The sequence below is a fragment of the Scophthalmus maximus genome, chromosome 12, assembly GCF_022379125.1.
Source record: "Scophthalmus maximus strain ysfricsl-2021 chromosome 12, ASM2237912v1, whole genome shotgun sequence".
In the NCBI taxonomy this organism is placed as follows: Eukaryota; Metazoa; Chordata; class Actinopteri; order Pleuronectiformes; family Scophthalmidae; genus Scophthalmus; species Scophthalmus maximus.
Genome location: NC_061526.1, coordinates 20,290,887 through 20,313,515, shown reverse-complemented (window position 1 = coordinate 20,313,515; position 22,629 = coordinate 20,290,887). Strand labels below are relative to the sequence as shown.

Here is a 22,629-nt window from a genome sequence, read left to right as displayed (position 1 = left end):
TTCCTCTCGCTTTGTCATTCAGCCTCTCACTACCATTATCCATCTCTTGCTGTCCATGTCTCCTCTTCCAGCTTCCTTCCTAATTTCTTTTCCATATTTTACTGTAACACTGACTACCTCTGGCCCTCTGTTCATATCTCTCGTTTTCATCATGTGCTGCTGCAGTGTGAAGATAAACTGTAATATTCATGAGCAAAGCTTTCAGTTCCTCTCTCCTCTTTTCATCTGTCTCCATATTTATGTTGCCACATCACAGGGCATCTTTCGTTATCTCAGCATGACACACCTTTGCAGTGCACCCAAGGTTCTGTAATTAACTGATATTCACATCATATATTTCTGGCTTGTAATACCACGTGAACCAACCTTCCGCCTTCACCTGCTTGCCTCTGTTCCCAGCATGCCGGCTTTCATCCGTCACTCTCACCCTCCACTGTGGAGGTAGATGTGGATGTTTAAATCCCAACTCCACAGCCTCTAGCTGCCAGCGGAGCCGGGCAGCGCTGCCTGCCTTTGTCAGCTTTTCAGCACTACCTGATCCTGACAGGGCCGAGCGGCAGCAGCAACACATTGCGAGCAGGAAGTAAAGAACAGAACAAAGAAATGACAGATATGGGGAAAAAACAAAGCCAGCAAGGAGATTTGACAGAGGGAGAAAGGGAAGGACAGAGCATGATAGAAGTGTGGAAACTGAGAGGGAGATGACAGGCGAGATGGTAGGAAAGGGACTAATCTCACATGTATTTCTTTGAATACATTAAAGCGTTTGGCAGGTAGAATGACAGCTTGGAGAGATGATGCTGAAAACGCTGTAAATCACACGGTTCTCCACAGCACCTCACTTCATAATGGCCGACTTCAAATATAGGTAATCGAGACACGTTTAAGTGCCAGTATGTCATTAAAATGAATGAGTAGAGGCATATTCTATAGGAGTCTTATTGGATTTGTAGCGCTGGAGTCGATAGGACTTAGAAATTTAATTCGGAAGCAGGTTTTTATGAGGCAGCAGACAACCCCCGACCTTTGGAGAGGATTTGAATTGACTGGTAATTGAGTTAAAGTTCAATTAGCTCATTTACCTCAATGCTTAATTTATTCATTCAAATTCTGTTTAGGTTTTCATTGTTATTTTCACATGCTTGTAGACCTGAGGCAGCTTCTGAGACATGGACCCAGTCTTTCATAAAACTAAAAGGTTATTGGAGATCTCGGCTGATCAAAATTCATCAATGAAGGTGTTGAAATTTAATACTGTAACTGATTTCTGGGTTTTTTTGGTTGTCATTTACGTGTGAAATCCCTCAAAAGTCACTTCTGCCTCTCTCCTCTTTCCGTCTCTGTCTCTTGTTTTGTGTGCACTCCAAGAAGTCGACAGAACAGATGAAGAAAGTGCCGACCATCGTGCTCTCCGTGTCCTACAAAGGAGTGAAGTTCATCGACGCCACAAATAAGGTAACACTCATGGCTCATTTTGTGCGACGCCTACTGAATAACACATTAAAGGTCAGGCTTTTGAACATGAGCATCAGTGACATTAGGAGGTGTCAGGTCTGGGTAGTATCTCAGCACTGATGTCTGCTGCTGCAGCCGCCTGGCAGATTTAAAAATTAATAAGGTGTGAGAGAAAACCAAAACACAATCAGGCAATAATTAGAGTGGAACGGATGAGCAGAATATTAAGGAGATCAATAAAAACCATCCATTAAATCCTTTCTGGAATTTTTAGGAAGCTCATAACATCTTTCAAGGTTTCACACATTTAGAACAAAGCAAATTCCATTTTAAATCATGAGTCTGTGGAAAACTGTGGAAGCAACATTGTGCTGCAGTGATTGTGGTTTTGGGTTGTGTGAAATGAGATAAATAATAAATCAGATTTGTAGTCACACTAATTGGATCAATAGAGACAATCATCAGTCTCTCTTTGCACATCTTTATCTTCCCTCTCTCTCTCTGCAGAATATCATAGCAGAGCATGAGATTCGAAACATCTCATGTGCGGCTCAAGATCCAGAGGATCTGTCGACATTTGCCTACATCACCAAAGACCTCAAGTCCAGTCACCACTACTGCCACGTCTTCACTGCCTTTGATGTGGTCAGTACTGTCACTGTGTTCACACGAGCAAGAATCAAATTCACTTAGCCTGTAACGTCATATTCATATTCCTGTTTACTTTTGCCGCCTCCTGTCAGAACCTGGCGTATGAGATCATCCTCACACTGGGCCAGGCCTTCGAGGTGGCCTACCAGCTGGCTCTGCAGGCCAGAAAGAGCGGCCACGGGTCGTCTACACTTCCCGAGAGCTTCGACAGCAAGCCCAGCAAACCGGTTCCCAAACCCCGCGTCAACATCCGCAAATCTGTAAGCAACACTGCCGTACAGCTGCTCTACTAATTGCAGGGAAAATCCATCACAAACTGAAACTTGCATCAGCAACTCCAAGTGTGTTTGACAGTCTGGATTGGACGAGTTGTAAAGTCTTTTAAAAGCTAACCTTCGATAACAGATTATATAATTTCATAACTTTTAAACTGGGTCCTCTTAATCTTTTAGCTAATTCATGATAAACTTGCTCTGTCCAGCACATTACAAGACTATTTTAGTAAAGAAAAACAGAAGGAATTTTTGTGTGATGGATTTTCACCTAAATTTCTGATGTCAGCGTTCAACTCTTGAACTAAAATTTAGTTTATTCTATATTTGCATTGAACTAATAATCGTTAGCAGCATTCCATCTCCACTGGAATCTGTCCATAATATTCATCACTCTGCTCCGATTCGTCACAGTCGCTCATCTCTGCTCATATACATCATGTTCAGCTCTGTTTGGTTTACTGGGATTATCCCGAGTCACTTGAGTTCTGTATGTGTGAGAGACTTGGCCCAGCGGACGCTGTGGCAGAGAAGTAGTGTAGGTGGATATTGGATCTGTGAAGCATCCTGTCAGTCTTACAGTGTCTCTGTAGTCTCTTACACGCTGGACTGATTGATTGAGAAGAAGATAAAGAATCCTCACGAGGAAAACTCCCACATACAGCACGCAGCCTTGTTTGTAAAATGAAATTATTAACATTTCAGTCCATTAGATTCTCATCAAAAATGCTGTAGTATGTAGGAGTCTGTAATGAGTATGTCTGATCAGTTCCCACCTACTGCCATGGGTGCATGGAATCTACTAAAATCCAAAGTTCTTATGATGCAAAGCAATTTTAGTATATTTTAGCGCAAAAAGGTGTGATATTTTTGTCATCAATAATCATGGCATGAGACACATTAGTAGCCTTATATAACACAAAACAACTTTTTTCTACAACCTTTCCACTTTTCTTCAAAGAAGAACATGCTGAATCCATTTCCTTCCTCATGAAACATTTGTAAAGCCGACTTTTTGAGTAATGCGTGTTCTCGCATACTGCTTGTGAAACCAGCTCTGTCCACAATGCAATCAAAACAAGGACTGAAAGAACTGCCTAACGAGGGGTCAAAAAAACTAGTTGTCTAATTTCAGTTGGTACCAGTAAAGTATTGCTGTTGATACCCAGTTCTAGCTTTGTGTCTATTATGAATTTGTGTGTATATGTGCAGACGTGACTGGTCTTTCTTCACGCCTCCTCCAAGCACAGCGTCACAGAGTCTATCTGTAAAACCTATCGACCTCCTGTTAACCCTGACAGAGCTTCAAAATAGTCGCACTCACCCACTTCGCTCCTCCACTGACACGCATCGGCTGGCACAGCAGCACATGTGCGCCTAAAACGACCTGGTGTAGAGTTACGCCGGCTGCTATATCAGTGCGCCTGCACCGTTTACATACTGCGAGTCATGGAAGAAAGAGATTGTGATAGAGGAGAATCAGTGGCTTTGGAGGAATGGCCTCACTCTCTATAGTTAGAGCAAGTCCGGGAGTGAGGAAAGAGAGTGACAGACGAAGGATCAGAAAAAAAAGAGGACATGCAGTACTTGTGTTTGCTCGCTTCCTGTGCGTTGTTTGTTGTCCTGCGCCTACAGAGATGATGGACTATGGCATGTGTACACACAATCTGCTGACTCGGATACAGTTACATTAACCATTAATTACCTCTCTGTGCCTGTAGTCAATGGCTTGTGATGCGCAGCAGGGCATACTGCAGGATTCACTTAATATTCCTGCCACCTGCCAGCCATAATCTCCATGCTGCAGCACCTCTGAAGCCACTGTGCTTAAAATACTGTTGCTTTGTTTTTCTACCCAGAAGTACCAGTTTCTTCACACCCTCTGATTATCATTTTTATGTTCTTTGTGTGCTATCTGAGGAGCTCTGCTTGTAAATCTCCCTCCACATCCACTTAACTTACCCATGTGAGCGTGAGCGTGTCTGATATGACACTGTTGTCTTTGATCAGCATCGGCATGTTAGTGTAATCTGAGAGAAGCTTCAAGATGACGTTGGAATCCTTAACCGTGTGAGATTGACAATTCTGTATTCCTGAAGTGAAGTGAAAAAAGCTCGTCAGAGATGCGAAAATAGCTTGTTTCCAAGCAGCGGATTCATTTTTAGCAGTCGAAGAGAATAACAACTACAAGCTATCTCACAACATTGGCTGGTTTTTTCTTGACAATACAAAAAAAAATGTAACTGCGTCTGGGTGGTGACGATGATTTTGCAGAGTGATGTTTTGTCAGTTTGCTGTGCCATGTTCATCTTGTTGGGCGCGTTGTTGCCATGCAGGAGTTGCTATATAAATGTGGTGTACTCTATCTGGAGTTTTGCTGTTTTTCAGTAATGCCTGCGCTGTTGCCAGGGCGATGACTTTGCTTCCACATGGGTTTTGCTTTGGTTTTGAAGCGTTGTTGCCATGCAGCTACTCTGTCATCGTTGTGGTTCCTTTGCCTTGCCGCCCAATTTGACCTCTATGTGACCTCTGCCCCTGTAGGTCATGTCCCCCTCCAGCCGCTGGTCACTGGGCCACATTTACACCCCTCACCGGCCTCCTGTCCACCCTTCCTTTCCTCCCCCTCGACTCTTCCATCTTCTTCACAAAGCTCAGTCTCAGGTCCTCCACGCTTTTCCTTCTTTTCCTCTTTATTCCCACATGACTTTTCTTTTAATCAAGAAGAAAGCGCCATCTGTAAGTGCTTCCATTTTGATCCGTCGCTCTTTTTTTCAACTGACTGCATCCCATGTGTGTCCTTTTTGCAGTGAGTATTTTTGTCTCATTCTTCAATTACTAACTATCTCTATATCAACAGTTAGTGGCATTGCTAGTAAAAAGACAGATGTGACAACGGTCGGTCTTGCATTGTGGTGTCTTTTTATATGATTCAACCCCTTGATACACTGCCACCTTAAAGATGAACATTTAGGTGGTAAATATATGAATAAAACGATTTTGGAGCAATGACAGTACTTTAATGAGCTTTTACGCATGGAGGTATTTTTACTGACCCACATCCTCCCCCATCTTCATCTTGCAAACGAGGCAGCTGAGTTTTTAAAGGGTCATCAAAAGAGGTCGGCGCTACCAGAGCATAAAATGTGCCAAGAAATTATTCAAATGTGCATTAGCCTTCCATTGCATACAGGATGTTTTGCATCATCTTGGGTTGCAGAGGTTGAAAACGGTTTGTAGAAGCAAATCCCACACTGGATTTAGACTCTGCAGCAATACATCAAGTGTTGTTCAGACCCTTCCTCAGAAAAACACATTTAAAGGATGACAATCATCCGTCAGCAGCTTTGTGTGTGTGATTACATTGATGCTGGTGTTGCTCTGGAACAGTTTACCAAGCATGATGATGCCGTGGCACTTGCATCTGTCCTTAATCCTGTAACCCCATAACAAGATTATGAAGCCTTGTTGGCGATGTCCGAGTGTGAGTAAGAATAGAGAACTGTAATATGCTATAGATAGTTTTGTTGCTGTTGCAGTACGGGGTGAGAAGATAAACATGGCACTGTTGGTTTACTTCAGAACCACACCTACGACTATGATGCAACTTTAATGCTTTTTGTAGAAAATGTCTCTCCCCTCCCCCAACTCATCTGAAAATCAACCCCTTGTTGCTGTGGGCTTCTTTCTTCTATAGATTGTTTGACTTGCTTCTAAGTCACTTCTTCTTTGAACGCACTTCATAAACATTACCATTATAATAGAAATCGTGCAGGATCTATTTACAGATGTATACATTTAAAAGGATATATTCTTGGAACGTCACACTGGGTTTCAGGTCTTTTCCCGTTTTGCTTCTTCATTTTTTCCATTACTGTACATTACTCTTATCACATCCTCCACTCTTTCATTCGACCTGCTGTTTCCATTGACCTTATTGGTATGCAATTGAATCGGAAAATGTCCATTTTCGAAACGGCCACTGGCATTCCAAATATGTCATGACTGATCGATTGTTTGATCTGAAAACATGCTATGGCCAAAAAATATAATTTTCAGAAATAACGAAAAATGCGAGCCACGTTTCCTTGTCCCTCTTCTCTGCTCCTAGTTTTCTTTTATTTTAATGTTTTTTCCTGTTTCCATTTCCCCTCCTCCTCCGTGTGTGTGTGTCAGATGGAGCAGCCGTCCATGGACCAGAAGGGCCACGCCAACGTGCCGTGGATTGTGGAGCCGGGTCAGGAGGCCAAGAGAGGAGTCAACACCAAGTACGAGACCACTATTTTCTAACATACACCCGCCTTGTCCACTCCTGTGTGTGTGTGCCTTTCAGAGGTTGCCCTGTACCGGGGCCCCGCCCCGGAGTTGGGCTCAAGCGACGCACGCTGCCGTGTCACCTCGCCGGCTGAAACATAAAAAACGAAACATCCTGCCACGCCCCCATTAGCCGAGCCTGTCCACTGCATGATGACGTTTGGCGCTGCACTGTCTCTTCTTTCTCCTGTCTCTGCTCTCCCCCTCTCTGGCCCGCGCCCTATCTTCTTGCCTGCAGGGCTGGCGCATGACCTTTGAATCCAGGGGTGTGGTGCACTTCTGTCTCCACCTGTAGGGGGAATGGTCAGCTCCGTTTTTCCACTTCCTGTTTGTCGGTCAGTCAGCCAGTTGGTTGGTCTGCTTTTTGTTTTTGCTTCCTGTTGACGGGTGAAACCCTCTCGAGTCGTCTCTCTCCTCCTGCCTCCATCCCTTGCTTTTATCTACATTTCAGCCCCGACAACTTGAAAGATTTGAAACCAGAATACTGCTAAGAGCCGTAACAGTGTTTTAGCTGTATGTTGAGCCGAGTGTGGGAGCTGACAATGTGGAGGGATGTTGTCTTACATGACAACTGGAGGAAAGCTCAGACTTTTTTTAATCAAAGAGGAGGTGATGTAGCACAGTCTAACTCTGACTGGTTCATCCAGCAGGCTACCAGAATGTATTTCAACTTTTTTATTCTTTATCTTTATTATTCTTTATCTTTATTTTTTTTGAATACTAACAAACTATGACAACTAATTTCTTTGATAAACAGCTTTAAACTTTGACAGGAAGATGTTGGTGATTTTGGGCTTTTATTGTACGTATGTTCAGAATTATTTTAACCACATTTTTTTCACCCCCTGGTCATAAACATAATTTTATTTTGGGGGAAAAAATCTTGTATGTTAAAGGTTTTAGCATGTGGCTTGTGAGACGCATGGTGGCCATTTTGGTTTTCCTAAGCAGGTGGGCCGGTGGAGAGGCAGGGTGTGAGGGCTCTCTCGATAAGTGATGTCATCTCATTTGCAGGGCAATGCCGGACGCTCATGTCTATTACTGTGGAATACAAAGAATGTAGCCAGCCCTAAACAAGGACCTTGTCACACATACAATGCAAAAAGGACTACAACGGACTACAAACATGGACGCTCCAGTGTTTAAGGTTGACTACAAACAAAATTTACATCCATCATTCACATGATGCTCGACACAGTAAACGTTGGACCAATAGACACACACTCACAGGACTGCCTGCTCTGAATGTACACTTATCTGAAGCAGCCTCAACTTTCTGCAACTACAGCAGCATCTGTTTTATGCAGCCAGCTGGGAGGCATGACCATTGAACTTTTGGAGAGGTTAGAGGGCATCGGTTGGTAATATACAATGGGCTCTTTAAGGGCACCACTGGGCATGTCAATATTGGAATGGGAATGTGTTGGAGGATGTCTGGCTGGCTCTTTTTGTTTTCTTTACAGTCAGAAAATAAGAGATATATGCACAAGCGTGTAAATGTGATTGGACTAGCTGCAACACGCTTCAACCGCAACAGGTGCGTCGTCGTAACTGACGATGAACCTATGTGAACAAAACTGCATCTGTTTAAAAAAAGTATTCTATTCGTATTGCCCGACATTTTAATGTTTAATATGAGAGTATTATCTGATGATTATGTTTATTCTTGTGCAATTCTTGTCTACTGTTGTCTTAATGTTACATTATTTTTCTATGATATGCTGAGATGAAAACTGTTGAGCTTGAGAATGATGGCCATCCTTTAAAAAAAATAATAATCTCAAAGTAGATGATAGTCCTTGAGTGAATGTTACAGGTGGCTCGCTAACTCGTCAGGTCAACCCTCCGTCATTTCTCATGGGGCTCTACTCTTATCTAACAGATCTACTATTTTAAACGCAGTATTACTGTATCATTTGGATGACATGTCATCCAGTTATAAAATGTACATAGATATTTTGCCAACTCATTGTTCATATGTGTAATGTAAAAGAATAAAGGATTTGCAGTACATGGCACTGGAAACAAGGTACCAAAATAAAGGTTGAAGATAAAAAACAAAAGAGAAGTGTTAGATTGTATTTTGAGTGAAAACTGAAATGGGTTACATGGTGACATCACTGCTGACCAACTAATGTACATAGGCTTGGGCTTCCAGCACACTGATTTTTGTAATTTTGGCCATTATTTATATCCTTGTAAAGCACATGAAATAAAATACAACTTGTACAACCATTATTTATCCTCGAGATAAAGTTGTCATCAGTTATTTTCTTTCCTCCGCCAATACATAAAAAAGGTCTTATAAACTAGAGTTTTTTAAGGGAATCTTGAAAGGATCTTTTCTACCAAAGTAATTGCAGAAATCTGCAACCATGTCACCTTGACTGTAAACGGAGCTGAACGGTTGTAAACTAGGCCTGCGACTTAACGCTTAATCATTTTAGTTGATAAAATATATCCATCCTAGTTTTTCTGAATACAAGGTGAACGACTTCAAAAGTCTTGTTTTGTCAGCTTCACGAGCCATGTAATGACAAACAAACCTTACTTTCAACAGTGTATGAAGGGATGTTGTGAGTGTCACATACCTCATGTTAAGTTTGACACTGATGACTCCTCGACTCGCTATCCCAGCTCCTTGGGAGAAAATCTTCACAAAGAGAAAGAGACAAAAAGGTTAAAAATAATTAATTTCTACTGCTCACATCAAATCATTAAGGATCTGACATTAAACTCTTTTCTCAGAAGTTTCCTCCGAACCTGTAGGTGTGTATTTGTACCGCTGTGAGGACACGTTTCTTCTTTTCACCTAAACTGACATGACAGAGACATCAGTGGTAAAACTTTGTGACAAGCTTTACACACTGCTGCCATACAGCTAATATGAGGTTTTATGGTAAAAAAAAATGTCTGTGATTAGTTTAAGGAGTATTTATCTATAGGATGTCTACACAATATATATAATGAACTGATGAAGTAAAACCTCACACACAGCAGTACAATTTGCGACTTAATACTCTTTTACAGTTGGACAGCTCAGGAGTACATGGACTCTGACGGAGAGGTCTCCACAGGGTCAGCCTTCTTGTTCGCTCAATCAACTCTCTCCACTGGCCACCAGACAGCTCGACTGATACTTTTCATACCCGTGGTAATGAAACCTGGTGCTAGTTTCCATGGCGACCAAATCCCTGCACGGTTTGACCCATAGGCCTCTACGTGACATTGAATAAAGCACAAACATACATCGACGCTGCCATTATAAATAACAGCAGACCATCACAACAGCCATTTATTGACCATATACGAAACAAAACAACCCCAATCTCAATCTGTTCCACTGAACAGGCAGATAATATTACGCTTTTTCGAACACTGCACCTGAATCGACTCATGTTATTAATATCACAATAGTATGTCATCACGAATCCAACTTCCATTGCTCATCGTTCCTCTATGCTTTGTAAATCTGACACTAAAGCACACAGGTGTGAAATGAACCAAAGGTGCAACACAAATGTATGAATGAAATATTAAATGAGTTTAAGCTTCAGATGAAAGCTCACATATGAACATTTAATCAGTTATCAACAAACATTAGCCAACTGAATGGATCTGTTTATGCAATTAAAGGAAAAGAAAAAAAATAATCAAACAAAGCTTAGCCATGCAGGATTTGATTAAACAAACATGAAGAGGCTGGCAGCGTTTGGGAGCCGCAGCCCCTCTGGCTCTTCTCACCACACGGTCCGCCCGGATTTGACTGACGGGGCTTCCAGCCAGATAATAAACCCAAACATGTTCATAGTTTAAAAGGATCCACAATGGCAAGTGGAAAAAGTTAAGAGCATGTCAGGTCAACAGAGGCTGCTACAGTCATTTAGAATGTTTTCATGTCATCAGAAATGTATATTAATTTATCCTCCATTAGTTACTATGGGGCCAGGTTCTGTTAGAACTGTGTTCCTGGTTTGCATTTTTACTGAGCTCTAAGGAATCTCTTTCCAAACCATTTAATGAATCCTACTTCTTTGTATTTTTTCCCCACTTAGACTGGTTACAATGAAAAACATATGAGCGTAAACAAATTTATACCAATTCCATCAAGGTTCCATCGAGGATTAAACTTGAATGGGGCTGCGACTTCAGTTTAATTGATACTTGATTAATTGTTTTAAGTAAAAATGTATTTTTCCCTCTGCTTTTTACTCAAATCAGAAGACGTCTAGTTTTGACTAACCCTTTAAAAGCCAGAGATATGATATATTTTGTTCATGATCATTTTAAGACGTGGAGGCCAAAGAGAGTCTGAAATTTGCCTTTTTTTTTCTTGAACAATTAATTGTCTAATCATTGCAGCTCTCAACTTAACTGTGGTATGGTTAATGTGTTCAGAGTTTTTACTTAATTTCAAGTGGAGTTACTCAAGACACTAATTAAAAGCTAAACCTAATTTTAATCACCCTAATTAACCTACTGTCTAATTAAACTACACTATGCTACACAAATATCTCTGGTTTAAACTGGTTTCTCTCCACAACAACTCTGGTGTTACTGGAGGAGACACACCATCACCATATTTCACCAAGCCAGAATAAAAAAACTGATCACGTGTGGCAGTGAGGACGAGCGCCTGTGGTTGAGTGTCTACTAAACTACAGTGGGCTGACATTAACAGTGAGTATCTGAACGGCTGAACAAGCATTTGTCATGAACCATAAACCACCGAATGAAAAGACTCGTGATCCGTTTTGCGGGCCGGACAGTTACAATCTGCAGCCAATGGAAACGACCACGAGGCTGTTTTCTGAGATTGGAGGAGGAAGGCTGCGGTTTGGTGCATTGTGTAGAGAACTGACAAAATATTATACTGTTGGAAAAGAGCAGACCACTGCGGGACGGGAGTGGGAGGTAATTCAAGACATTATTTCTGGAAGATTAGACCACAAGTGCAGAGTGGTCCAGCGGCTGCTGTATTTAGACTCCCCCAAAGCTCCAACAGCTCGATTTTATTTTGAGTGCTGGCAGAGGTGGAGCGCAGGACTTAACAAAGCAAAGAGAGGGGGGGCACAGTGAGGAGGGAAGACGTGAATACATGCAGAAAAGCTGCAGCGCCGTGAAAAGACAACAACTGGCATCGGCATGATGGTGGTGTGTGAACAGATTTCTAGTGTCTGCAGTACACGCTTTGTCTCTCCTAGTCAGACTGCGAGAGACGGGCCAAACTTCCAGATGGTGTGCGCTGGCCATGGCTACCGGCAAAACGAGACAGCTATGCAGAAAACTGCTCATGTAGCGACAACAGTAATAATCATAATAATAATAATAATAATTGCCATTCATTCAATAGGGAAAGCTTCAATCAGAGAGCTACTAACTACTTAACACATTTGAGGGTAAAAGCAGCTGTTCTGTGATCACATTTAGATTCAGGTTCATGCTGTTCCTCCTGTGTACACTCCCACATCATATTCCTGTTATACACAAACAGGGACAAGAGATGGGAGGAGGATCTGCACCGAAAAACCCTGTTTTACATAAAGACAATTTGCTGCATTTGGTAATTGAGTGGCTGAACAACAAAACACTGTATTTGCACCTGGCAGATGTGGTGCAACAGCTCTCGCATTATCATAATGTACTGAACGAGTCCAACGTGAAAAGTGACTGGCCGGAAAGTGGGTGATCGAGGAAGAAACTGCCTCTGCAAAAGACTTGGAACAAAAGGTAGGCGGGCACACACACATACTGCTGGGCTTGGCTCACAATGTGCAAAAAATAATAAAAGTTATAGACATAAACACTTGGGCATACTCACACTCGCAGTACAGATTTTTATCCCTGGACAAAATAATTCTGCACTGTCCTCCAAAAAGAAACTGAGACACACGCTTGGTTACTGCAACAATTCATTGATCGATGAGTAATTGACTATTAAATTAATCACCAACTACTTTGATAATATATTAATCAGTGTAAGTAGTTTTTTTATGAGGAAAAAAACTCAAAAACAAAATGTTTCACTATTTAATGACATTTTATGGAGCAAAAAACGAATCGATTAATCAAGAAAATAATCGATAATGAAAATAATCGCTCAACAGTCATAGCAACAGAAAGATCTGCAGCGGACAAACAAAGAAATTGTTCATCAATAGTCTGTGACAAAACTGCTCCAACTTCCAAGTCCAATATCTGTAACTCCGCTTAAAACCTGAGGCAACAAAGAGGAAATAACCTCAGCTGAAGCATCACCACACACACCAGCAACTAGTCCCTTCAACCCAGCAACCTCCAGGAAATTCCCCAGTTCCCCTCTGCACTGACTTCCACTGTGGCTCCAGCTGCGTGACTCTGAACGTTTAAATAAGGACAACTAGCGCTTCTGGCCTGCGTTCAAACCCACGGAGAATTGGTCGAAATAGAGTTGGAACGAGGGTGGAAACTGAAAATCACCTCAGATGTGCGTCAAGTTTTTTATTCACTGATTGTGCACATTTGTACAGAAAGCCTGCATCAAACAGAATTTAAGTCTGTTTGCCCAGGTCTGCTCAGAGTGCCAAATGAGACGGGGGATAAGCGTGTAGGTTAAGTGCTGCAGCAAAATGAGATTTGACAGCACTGCAAAAAAGGCTCAGAGGAGGCATTTTACATAACGGCAATTTGCTGCATTTTGTGTAGCTGAATGCAGTGCGGAAATGTAAAGGTGGGTGGTGTTACAGCATGTGGGAAAGCTGCATGATCATCTAACCTGGAGAACACAGAAACTTCAACTGGCATGACTGCGATAAGAGCTGACGGGCTCTCGCCAGCCGTCCTGGTCCAAAACACCTCGAGCTAAGACGACGCTGCAGGCTCATGGCGAGTCGTCTTCCAGCAGTCACCCAATGTGACAGTGGTGAAGCCGAGCCGTCGCATAAAGCTGCTTATGTCACCTTCCCGGTCGGTACGCAAGAATCACCAAGGCAGAGATCACAAACAACTTATGAAGAGAAAACGCAGATCAAATATTAATGCCAAAGAAGAAGAGCAGAAGCTTAAGCTGCATTACGAAAGATGTTAATATAAAAAACACTCATCTTTTTAGCCTTAATTGCAACAGAGAACAGCATCCTACCTGTTTTGCTACACAGTTTACTTTTCCATTTGTTTCACTCTGAATTAAAATGTATAAAAGAGAAAATAGCTTTCGGCTAAACACATTTCTTTTTCCCACGCTGCAACATTTAACCGTCCTGTCGCACCATGAATACAAACAAATACAAAAGCTCATGTCAAATAATAAAATGGAAGAGAAAAGCAAGGACACACATGATCCAGGTAAAAGTTGATCTCAGCATCATCATCTACTTATGTCGTCCCCTTGCTGATGAGCATTATAAAAAACATACAGTTTGTAGTTTTCTGAGTATTTACATGTTAATAAAACCACAAATTGTACACTACAGATGTTCAGCTGATCTTCTCATCTACCGCTAAGCTACAGCATTTTTTTATTTTACAAAAAACACCACTGCTCTGTGTCCGACAGGCCACAGTCCGCTGACCACAGCAGTGCCTGCTTCAAACTCAATGGCACATTATTGTGCTCTGCTTAAAGAGCAACCTTCATTGAAAAGACAGAGTAGCGTCTTAGATCAGAGCCATTAGGCCAAATTAAGCCATCTGTTGTCAAAAATGGTTAAATCTGAAGACACGAGAGAAAAACATCACCGACTTTTCCTCCCAGTCTCTAGTTTCCGTGTGCATGTGGCTGAACAAATATTCTTTTTGTTGGTGTTTTTTTATTCCTTTTTAAGAGGAACATGGAAGATAAGCAGATAAACTGCATGAACGCACAGACACAGACGCTTCCTGAGGCGAGACAGACTACGCCGCTCATCAGCCTGCTCCAGATCTGTCTGCCTGCGTCTGAGCGCAGCAGCACTAATTGTTTGGGACAAACAATGTTTAATGTTAAATGGTGCAAGAGCGCAGGCACAAGTTATTACAATAGTGGCTTCCTCACAAAACCATGTTTTAAAATTTAAAAAATGACTGTTTGTTGCTTGGTCGAAATGAAAGGCGGCAGAGAGACAGCCTTGAAGTGGGGACCTATAATTAGCTTTTTTTGTAATGTTATATAAAGCAATTCATTTGTGATGTTTTAATTTTGCTACAAACCAAAATGTGTCCACAGGAGCAGTCAGCTCCTGATTAAAATCACAAATTTGCAACGTCTGTGACATCCATCAAGTTTCTACTGTTCAGGAACTAAACAAACATTTTGAATTATTTTATAGCACCTGAGGTTTATGTTTTTTTATATTTTATGGTGGTAACCACAGCAGCATCAATGGCTTTACCAATTTCTGAGGAAAAAAAAATAAAAAATATATTGCTTTAGTGTTGGTGCTGCATCAGGGTTAACATTGAAAAAAGTTAAAACAATACCAACGCCTGGATGTGAGCTATTATACACAAAATACCCTCCACTCACTGATATGTCCTCATGTACAGTATAATACAATATTGTTTAATTAACACGAACACAAGGAACAACAGCAGCACCAACTCTCAGTTCCATTAAAACAAGCCTGTATGCCGTTATGTGAGGTGCAGCGAGACTCCGTAGGTCCACAATATGTCATTAAAAATGAAGACTCCAGTTCAAATCTGCCCCACAGCAAAAAACTACCTCAGACAGCAGCTCCCCCATAGCAACATTAACAAGACGCAGGTCAACAACACCAAACCATCTCCTCGGAAACTTTACTGAGTTTGCTTGGATTGGATTCGGAGTTCCATCTTCATGAAATCGAGTACAAAAGCCTTCAGAAAGGCCGAAAGTCCAATCGTGCGTTGCTACATTCATAAAAACTAATCTTGCAGGCTGCCAGTGTGCCCACAGGCAGTGGAGTCGTTCCAATGAAAGTCTCTTATGGCCCCACGAACAGACGTTTGGCTCTATTGATTCTAGCCTTCTAAATAATTAGAATTAAATGTCCCAAGACAAAAGACCGTATTAGATTTATTCCAGACTGAAATCCAATTTGTACAGGCCCCGTCGACCAGAGTGATGGCACAGGGAGTAATGACGTCAACCCCTTAAATGCATATCAAGGGTCTTGAGGATCCAGGATCATATTGTCAAAATGCTTTATGAAACTAAGCCCACAAAAAATAGTTTTTCATAATAATTTTCTTGAAAAGGTATTTGCACAGGCTACACGTTTTCCTACGATAGCCAGTTCCCTTTCAGATGCAGCTGTCGAAAATACCTGGATTTACTATGAAACAAATGACTTTTACTCCTAATCCACCTTTTTTTAAGAACAAAGACAAATGTGCCCTTAATGTCAGAAGCTTCTCCTTCATAGGATCCATTAAAATGCCGAACGTTGCCAGAGCTAGATTAGTAGTTTTTTGCGTGCTTCATAATTCACCTTTAACCTCATCCTTTAAGTTCCTCTGAGATGATTTTTATCTTCCCCCCGAGAGCTCTTATATAACTACGATGAAGAACTCAAAAAGCCAGGATTTTATATTAAAGTGTAGTTTTGCTAAGCTCTCCGTAAGACGACACGTGTGCTAAACATTAGGAAATGCATCTTGGGACCTTATAATCTGATCAGTGCACAAATATGCATATCCCAGCCATAATGTCGGTAAGACAGAACTGACCATCAGCCCACTGAGCACTAAGAGGCTTTTAAAAGTGCTGCTGAACTTTTCGGTAGCCTGCACTTTCCCTGCCGCCACGAATATTGTTTACGGGTACAAAACCAGATTAAAGCATAGCGCTCTGTCTGGAGGAGTTTGTGTGTGTGTGTGTGTGTGTGTGTGTGTGTGTGTGTGTGTGTGTGTGTATCTGTGCATTTAAAGTTTATCTGTTGGGAGCAGCAGCACCTTGCGTCATCCTCAAAGCTGCTGCCGTGATGGTTTGTGTGATTCAAGGTTCATAATTCTTCAAGCGCATCTGAGCCGACGTGTGTTTGGTGCCGTACTGTGGCCTGATCAGCCACAGTGACTGTGTGATTGAAGAGGCTGATGGGACACAATGCGGACAAATTACTTGTCAAGCAAGACATAATTGCAACTATTAACTATTATTTGCAATTATTTTTCTTTTAGTCAACTAACTGATTTTTCGAGTTATAGATTCAGCTCAACTCTACATTAACACCTCTTGATGATTTTACTGTAACATTATTGTACTATTAGAAATAGACAACAGGAATAAAAATGTTTTGTATATTGTGTTGGCAAGTTCGAACGCATGCAACCACATTGTTTCTAGATTATTCAATGGACGTGGACATTATCTATTCCATTCATTTATTCCGTCCGGCTGGACAGATGAAGACGAGGTAAGCCATCACCCCGTCTTCCTGTGGCGTGTCAGTGTGGGAGCTGCTGGCCTGACTGGGTGAGCTACAGGACGAGGTGAGACACGGGTGACCACATGCAACACCCGCTCTTTACTGGGCCTCCTTCCACTTTCATTTCCACTACACTTCCTCCATCTCCCATGGCGATAAGTGGAGTTTTTGTTTTGCCAGTTCTCACTCCGGCTCCGTGTGACGTAGCCCAGGCTGCGTTACCTACACGGACCCCAAACCATCTGGGCAGATGGGTGTGGGAAGGGAAGGTGAAGCGGCAAAGGAGAAATGGGAAACGACTCAACCTGGAATGAGTTCTGGCTTCCAGCCTTCTGGCACGACGAGGAAAAGCAATAAAGGTGGCGCGCAGCTGAGCCAACAGCTGACAGGAACAGAATCCAATGTTTGGCCAAGGTCAAGGGAAACGGTGCACACACACAGACAGACACACAATCCACATGGGGTGAGGATGTAACATCAGAACACGGTCAAAGGACACAGAGGAATGATATTGTGGCGACCTGCTACTCAAGGGGTGTCAGAGACTCACTCTCTCTCGCACGCGCACACACGCGCACACACACACACACACACACACACACACACACACACACACACACACACACACACACACACACACACACACACACACACACACACACACACACACACACACACACACACACACACACACACACACACACACACACACACACACACACACACACACACACACACACACACACACACACAGGCCTTTTTCAGTTTGCCTGGTTCAATCAGTTCTTTTCTTGCCCACTGCTCCTTTAACGTATACCTTTGTCTTTCTGTGGGACAAAAATAAGAACTAGGACTGAAAAGTGAGTGTTTCTCATTGATTACCTATATTGTGGCAGTGGACTATATAATTCGATTTGCCACAGTTTCATAATGAAATCTTTTTCACACCAACTCTCATTCCGCCTCTCCGTCTCCTCCTCTCTCTCTCTCTCTCTCTCTCGACAGTGCCGGGATAAATCCCGCCGTGTCGGTGGGCCATCAAAACATCCATAAAGCTTTTTATCGTCCTCGCAGGAAGCCAGACCTCGTCCTTGTTTCAGCGGTAGCTGTAAGCGTTCCCGTGAGGGGCGAGCGGTTCTCAGCAGGCGGGCAGTCATTCAGGCTCTGTTGCGCCTGAGAGGGAAACGCGTGCCGTCGTGCAACACATGGGAGAGAGAGAGAGCACATACACACAAACCCATTTGAGGAGAGAAAGGACTTTTTTCTCTCTGTCATGGGAGTGGGACAGTTCAGGAGTATTCTTATGGGAGTGGGATGGGACAGGAATGAAAATCCTCAATTTTACAAATACTATCATGCTGTAAGTATGAAAATATGAATCCATAGGTGAAAAGAGTCCCAAGAAAATGCACTACTTTCTTCTGTTTGAGGAATGTTTGCTTAAAAACTAAAGAGATCAACTGTTTCAGGAAATTATCAAGCCATTTTTTTAAATGAAACTAGATATTGTGACCTGGTTTTTACAGACTTACGTTTTCAGCAGAGGACTGAAAGGAAAAGACTCGGCCAGGGAGTCAGAAATAGGTCAGAGACTAAAAAGAATATGGGATTTGGGACAAAGATGAACATATAGAATAACGCCAGGCTGATTCATTTTCAGGGAAAACTAACAAACACTTATTCTTAAATAACCGCCGCCGTATTACTCCTCAAATATCAATTTCAGCCATCTCTAATCTCTACCATGCAAACAGAATCACACTTACACTCCCTTTTAAGGACAAGCTGACAATCATATCATATTCACGGCCCCTCACTTTTTTATAATGTGTGCCAACGCGTTCGCGTTGCTATACCTGAGAACCTGCACATCTGCATGCGCACTGCGTAGCCACCAGCTTGCAAAAGAGAGAGGTGAAAATCTAATGAGAGGAAAGAAAGAAGAGAGAGAAAAGAGCAGAGAGAGGGAGAGAATGAAAACAAAAAGAAAGTCCTAGACAGCAGACAGAAAAGCCGGAGGGGAGCTTAGTTCTTTTGAAACAGAACCTTTCTCTTTTTTTTTTAAATCTCCTGGGAGTCCACATGCGACCGCAGACCTCTGACTGGGAGACTGTAAAGGCTTAAATATCAGGCTCGCATTAGCTTGCACTTCACTTTTCAATTCAGGACGTTATCTCTTACTGCGACTTCATTTTTTGCAATATTCACCACAACAATTCACTATTCTTAAATCAACACTGAGGCTCAGATAAACACATCTGAAAACAAAACAAAGAGTATTTTCTTTAAGGCAGAGAATATAGAGGAGTTCAAAGGACAAATCCTCATGGCATTTTTCTTTTCTTTTTTTTTTACTCCCGGCCACGCCGGGTTGAATTAGCGCGTACAGTATGACAGACATCAGAGACTGCGGGAGAGGAAATCCTGCAGCCGAGAGGGGAAGGTGGTGTCAGACAGTGTGTAGACACTCAGACAGCCAGATAGCTGTAATTACTCCAGCAGCAGACAAAGATTAATTAAGTAGGAGAGAGCAGAATTAATGAGGTTAGTGCACACCTTTAAAAACTTCACACCATCCCTGTGGAGGCTGCAGGGTGTGTGTGTGTGTGTGTGTGTGTGTGTGTGTGTGTGTGTGTGTGTGTGTGAGCGCGTGCAGTGATGGAGATGCACTGGAAAAGAAGTGGAAACAAGTCGTCAAAGTCAATAGTTCCCCGTTTTTCATTTGAAAAAGCCACATGGGAGATGTTGTTACACATCTGCACTCAGAGGAAAAGAAAGATTTTTTTAAAGCAAACAAATCCAGACGATTTGGCCGTTTCAGACCAAACCAGATACTTGAGACTAATCCCACCTTCAAGCACTGAAAGTATCAGATATGTTTAGTTTTCACTCGAAGGCAAACGGATCGCAGCTAATTAATCTGAAACTTGGCAAAGCCGTGTGCACAGGTGGGAATTTTTGGAAACGGATGAAATCGGCAACAACTTAAGATACTCATTCCTTCCGCACATAGGCCCACGGCTAAAAGCATCTTTAAATAAGACAGCAGAGCTTTCTTTGCGTTTATGCAAATGTGTGTGTGTGTGTGTGTGTAATCCGAGCTGGAACATGCCTAAATCCTCCACTCAGCAGACATTCAATCCTCCACCTATGAAAGACAACACCCTAAATTTGACACAATCTTTTCTCTCCTCTTGTTTCCAGCGAATGGAGAATATACAACCCAATACACAGGCTTGTGCAACAGAAAAATACAGGCTGTTTTTCACGTCAGCCACTGAACGACAACATATAAATAGAATGTACTGAAGTCCGGCGGACGGCTGGCAACGCTGCATTACTGTCATATGTCATATGGCTGCTCGGAAGTCTTGCACCACGATTGGACCACTTCCACAATCTGACTGGCAGCCACGATGCTCTGCGGCGCCCAGTATGTCTGAAAGACCCTGAAACAAACGCTTTCAAGTTTACTGTCAGAGGATAAGTAGTTAATGTCGTGCTGTTCTGGCCAGATAACAAGGCCCCTTGTTGTGCGTGCTGCAGCACACCATTATTCTAAAGTAATATAAAGGGACAGTTTTACCGCCGGTATTCAAAGCTGGTCCTCAAGATGACGAGCAGGTGGGGAGATCATGAAAGCCATATTTTACCCGGGGAAGATCTTGGGTAAAGATGGAGGGGGGTTAGTACTGGAAGCTCTACTGCGATACTACACTTCCTTCAGGAGGACGTGGTGACTCTTCTGACAGCCGGCAAATCTCTCGTTCGTCCTCCACACCTGCCTGTCATCGCGTAGAAATCTCATTATTTACGCGCTGATGAATCACATTACAGCTTCATCAATCACCGCTGCAACACAAACCTGGGCTGAAAAAGTGACTAAATCAAGTTTTTACTGATAAAACACGATTTTTTCAGCAGACCAGATGTTCACAGATCTACGTTCAATGGTGCACGACTTTACAGGCGAGGCCGTTGCAGGGTGAGAACCGTCCGACAATGTGTCCAGTAGTCCAATAACAAAACTTATCGGAAACTATTTTGACTATCCATTCATTTAGTTCAACTAAAAAGTTTAAAGTCGTTTGCTTGTGTTTGCCTCTCAAGTGTGAGGACTTCCTCTGTGACACATTTTATAGACAACAACAAATAAAATAAAAAGTCAGGAAAATATTATTTTTCTTTAGCCTAATTAATAGATTAATTCATCATAAATGATGAGCACTAAGCCAGTGTTAAGTAATACTATAACGTATTCTTTGACCATCTGCTCACAGGCTCACTCCAATAATAAGCACCTACATGCATGAATACAGGCATACAGTCAAATTTAAAGCCAGCCACAGAGGAACAACAGCAGATTGCATCGCCACGGAACTTCTTCACTGTGCTGGTGACTTCGTCGGATGACGAGCTTCTGTTTACACTTCAGTTTAAACCATGAACATTAAGGTAACTGGCCAAAGACGTCTTACCTTGAAACCAGGTGTTTGTTCTGGGTCTTCCTCTGGTCCACCAGTGCCACCAGGGCACATTCAATCCTTTCTTCTTCTTTTTTTCACACAGTAAAAGTATCTGTTGGTTTGTGTTTGTGTCTTTTTTCTTCTTCTTCTTCTTCTTCTTCTTCTTCTTCTCAGTTCGGAACAGGAGCGCTCACGCAGGTGTCCACAGGTGAGCTAATTGCCGCCCAGCGGACCAGGTTAGCTTCACCTGAGCTAGCTTGGCTAGCATCAACACTTTCACAGTTAACAGGTCTTCCGTGTTGCCCGCCGTCTTCCCCCGCCTCCACGTTGTCCTCGGAATGTATGTCCACCTCATTTGAGCTTTCCGTTTTTTCACCTGCGTCTCGTATTTTTCCAAGATGTGAGACGTATTTATCTATTAGCCTGTATTTCTTCTTGCGATCCCACCGGAACAGGCGCTATGAGCGACAGTGCCCCCCTGCGGCAGGGAGAGGAAAGGCAAGAGGATGTGGCGCTCATTATATAACACGCACTCTGTGTTCATCTTATTTGCCAATGAAGTGCCAGCATATAATTTATTATTTGAATGTATTTTAAAAACACATTTTATTACTGCCTTTTGTTATCTGATATTTTCTGCGTCTACAATCATCAAATTTCCCTGCGCTAAAAATAAACAGCCCTGTGTTTTTTCCCACTTTGTGGCAAAAAATTGCATATTTTGCCTAAGACGCAGGGAAACACAAAGAAATGCTAATACTTCAGCTCTTTAAAAAATTTGAAATAAATAACTATTTATTAATTAGTATAAAAATTTGAGAAATACTGGAACCAACTGATAAAATGTCCACCAATGTTCAGCGTAAACTCCCAAGATCGACCTCAAAACCCACAGCAAAAATAAATTGGGGCACGATGTCAGTGGTGACTGTATGGCTCTGATTAAGATTGAGTGCGCACTGATTAAGTGAAATAAGCACCGATGACTCACACGACACTTTTATCAGTCAACACATAACTAATCCATAGCTGAGGTCAGAACTGGATATCTGTATTCTTCAAGTTTAATGAAATTCTGCTGATGGATGTGACGACAGAGAGACATTAGAC

The 22,629-nt window shown here is 42.3% G+C and overlaps 1 protein-coding gene and 1 long non-coding RNA gene across 7 annotated transcripts in view; one reads left to right on the top strand and one right to left on the bottom strand.

Annotated features, from left to right (window-relative positions):
- Nucleotides 1-8,927, top strand: part of anks1b (ankyrin repeat and sterile alpha motif domain containing 1B) — a 157,448-nt gene extending 148,521 nt beyond the window's left edge. For 3 of the 6 annotated variants that reach the window (XM_047336142.1, XM_047336144.1, XM_047336145.1), the window contains 5 exons: nt 1,369-1,455; nt 1,963-2,100; nt 2,199-2,366; nt 6,552-6,643; nt 7,704-8,927. In XM_047336142.1, the coding sequence (XP_047192098.1) occupies nt 1,369-1,455; nt 1,963-2,100; nt 2,199-2,366; nt 6,552-6,643; nt 7,704-7,752 (534 nt within the window). In that variant the 3' untranslated portion in view covers nt 7,753-8,927. Of the gene's footprint in view, nt 1-1,148; nt 1,239-1,368; nt 1,456-1,962; nt 2,101-2,198; nt 2,367-6,551 lie in introns of those variants that run through there. The other 3 variants (XM_047336143.1, XM_035650160.2, XR_007031776.1) reach the window with 3 other exon arrangements.
- The window catches only part of LOC118319711, a 38,339-nt gene extending 16,010 nt beyond the window's left edge, over nt 1-22,329 (bottom strand). Inside the window, exons 1-2 of the long non-coding RNA XR_004796079.2 lie at nt 21,532-22,329; nt 9,281-9,342 (exon numbers count right to left, since the gene is read on the bottom strand). This is a non-coding gene — a long non-coding RNA (uncharacterized LOC118319711). The remainder of the gene's footprint in view (nt 1-9,280; nt 9,343-21,531) is intronic.
- Between the last annotated feature and the right edge of the window lie 300 nt (nt 22,330-22,629).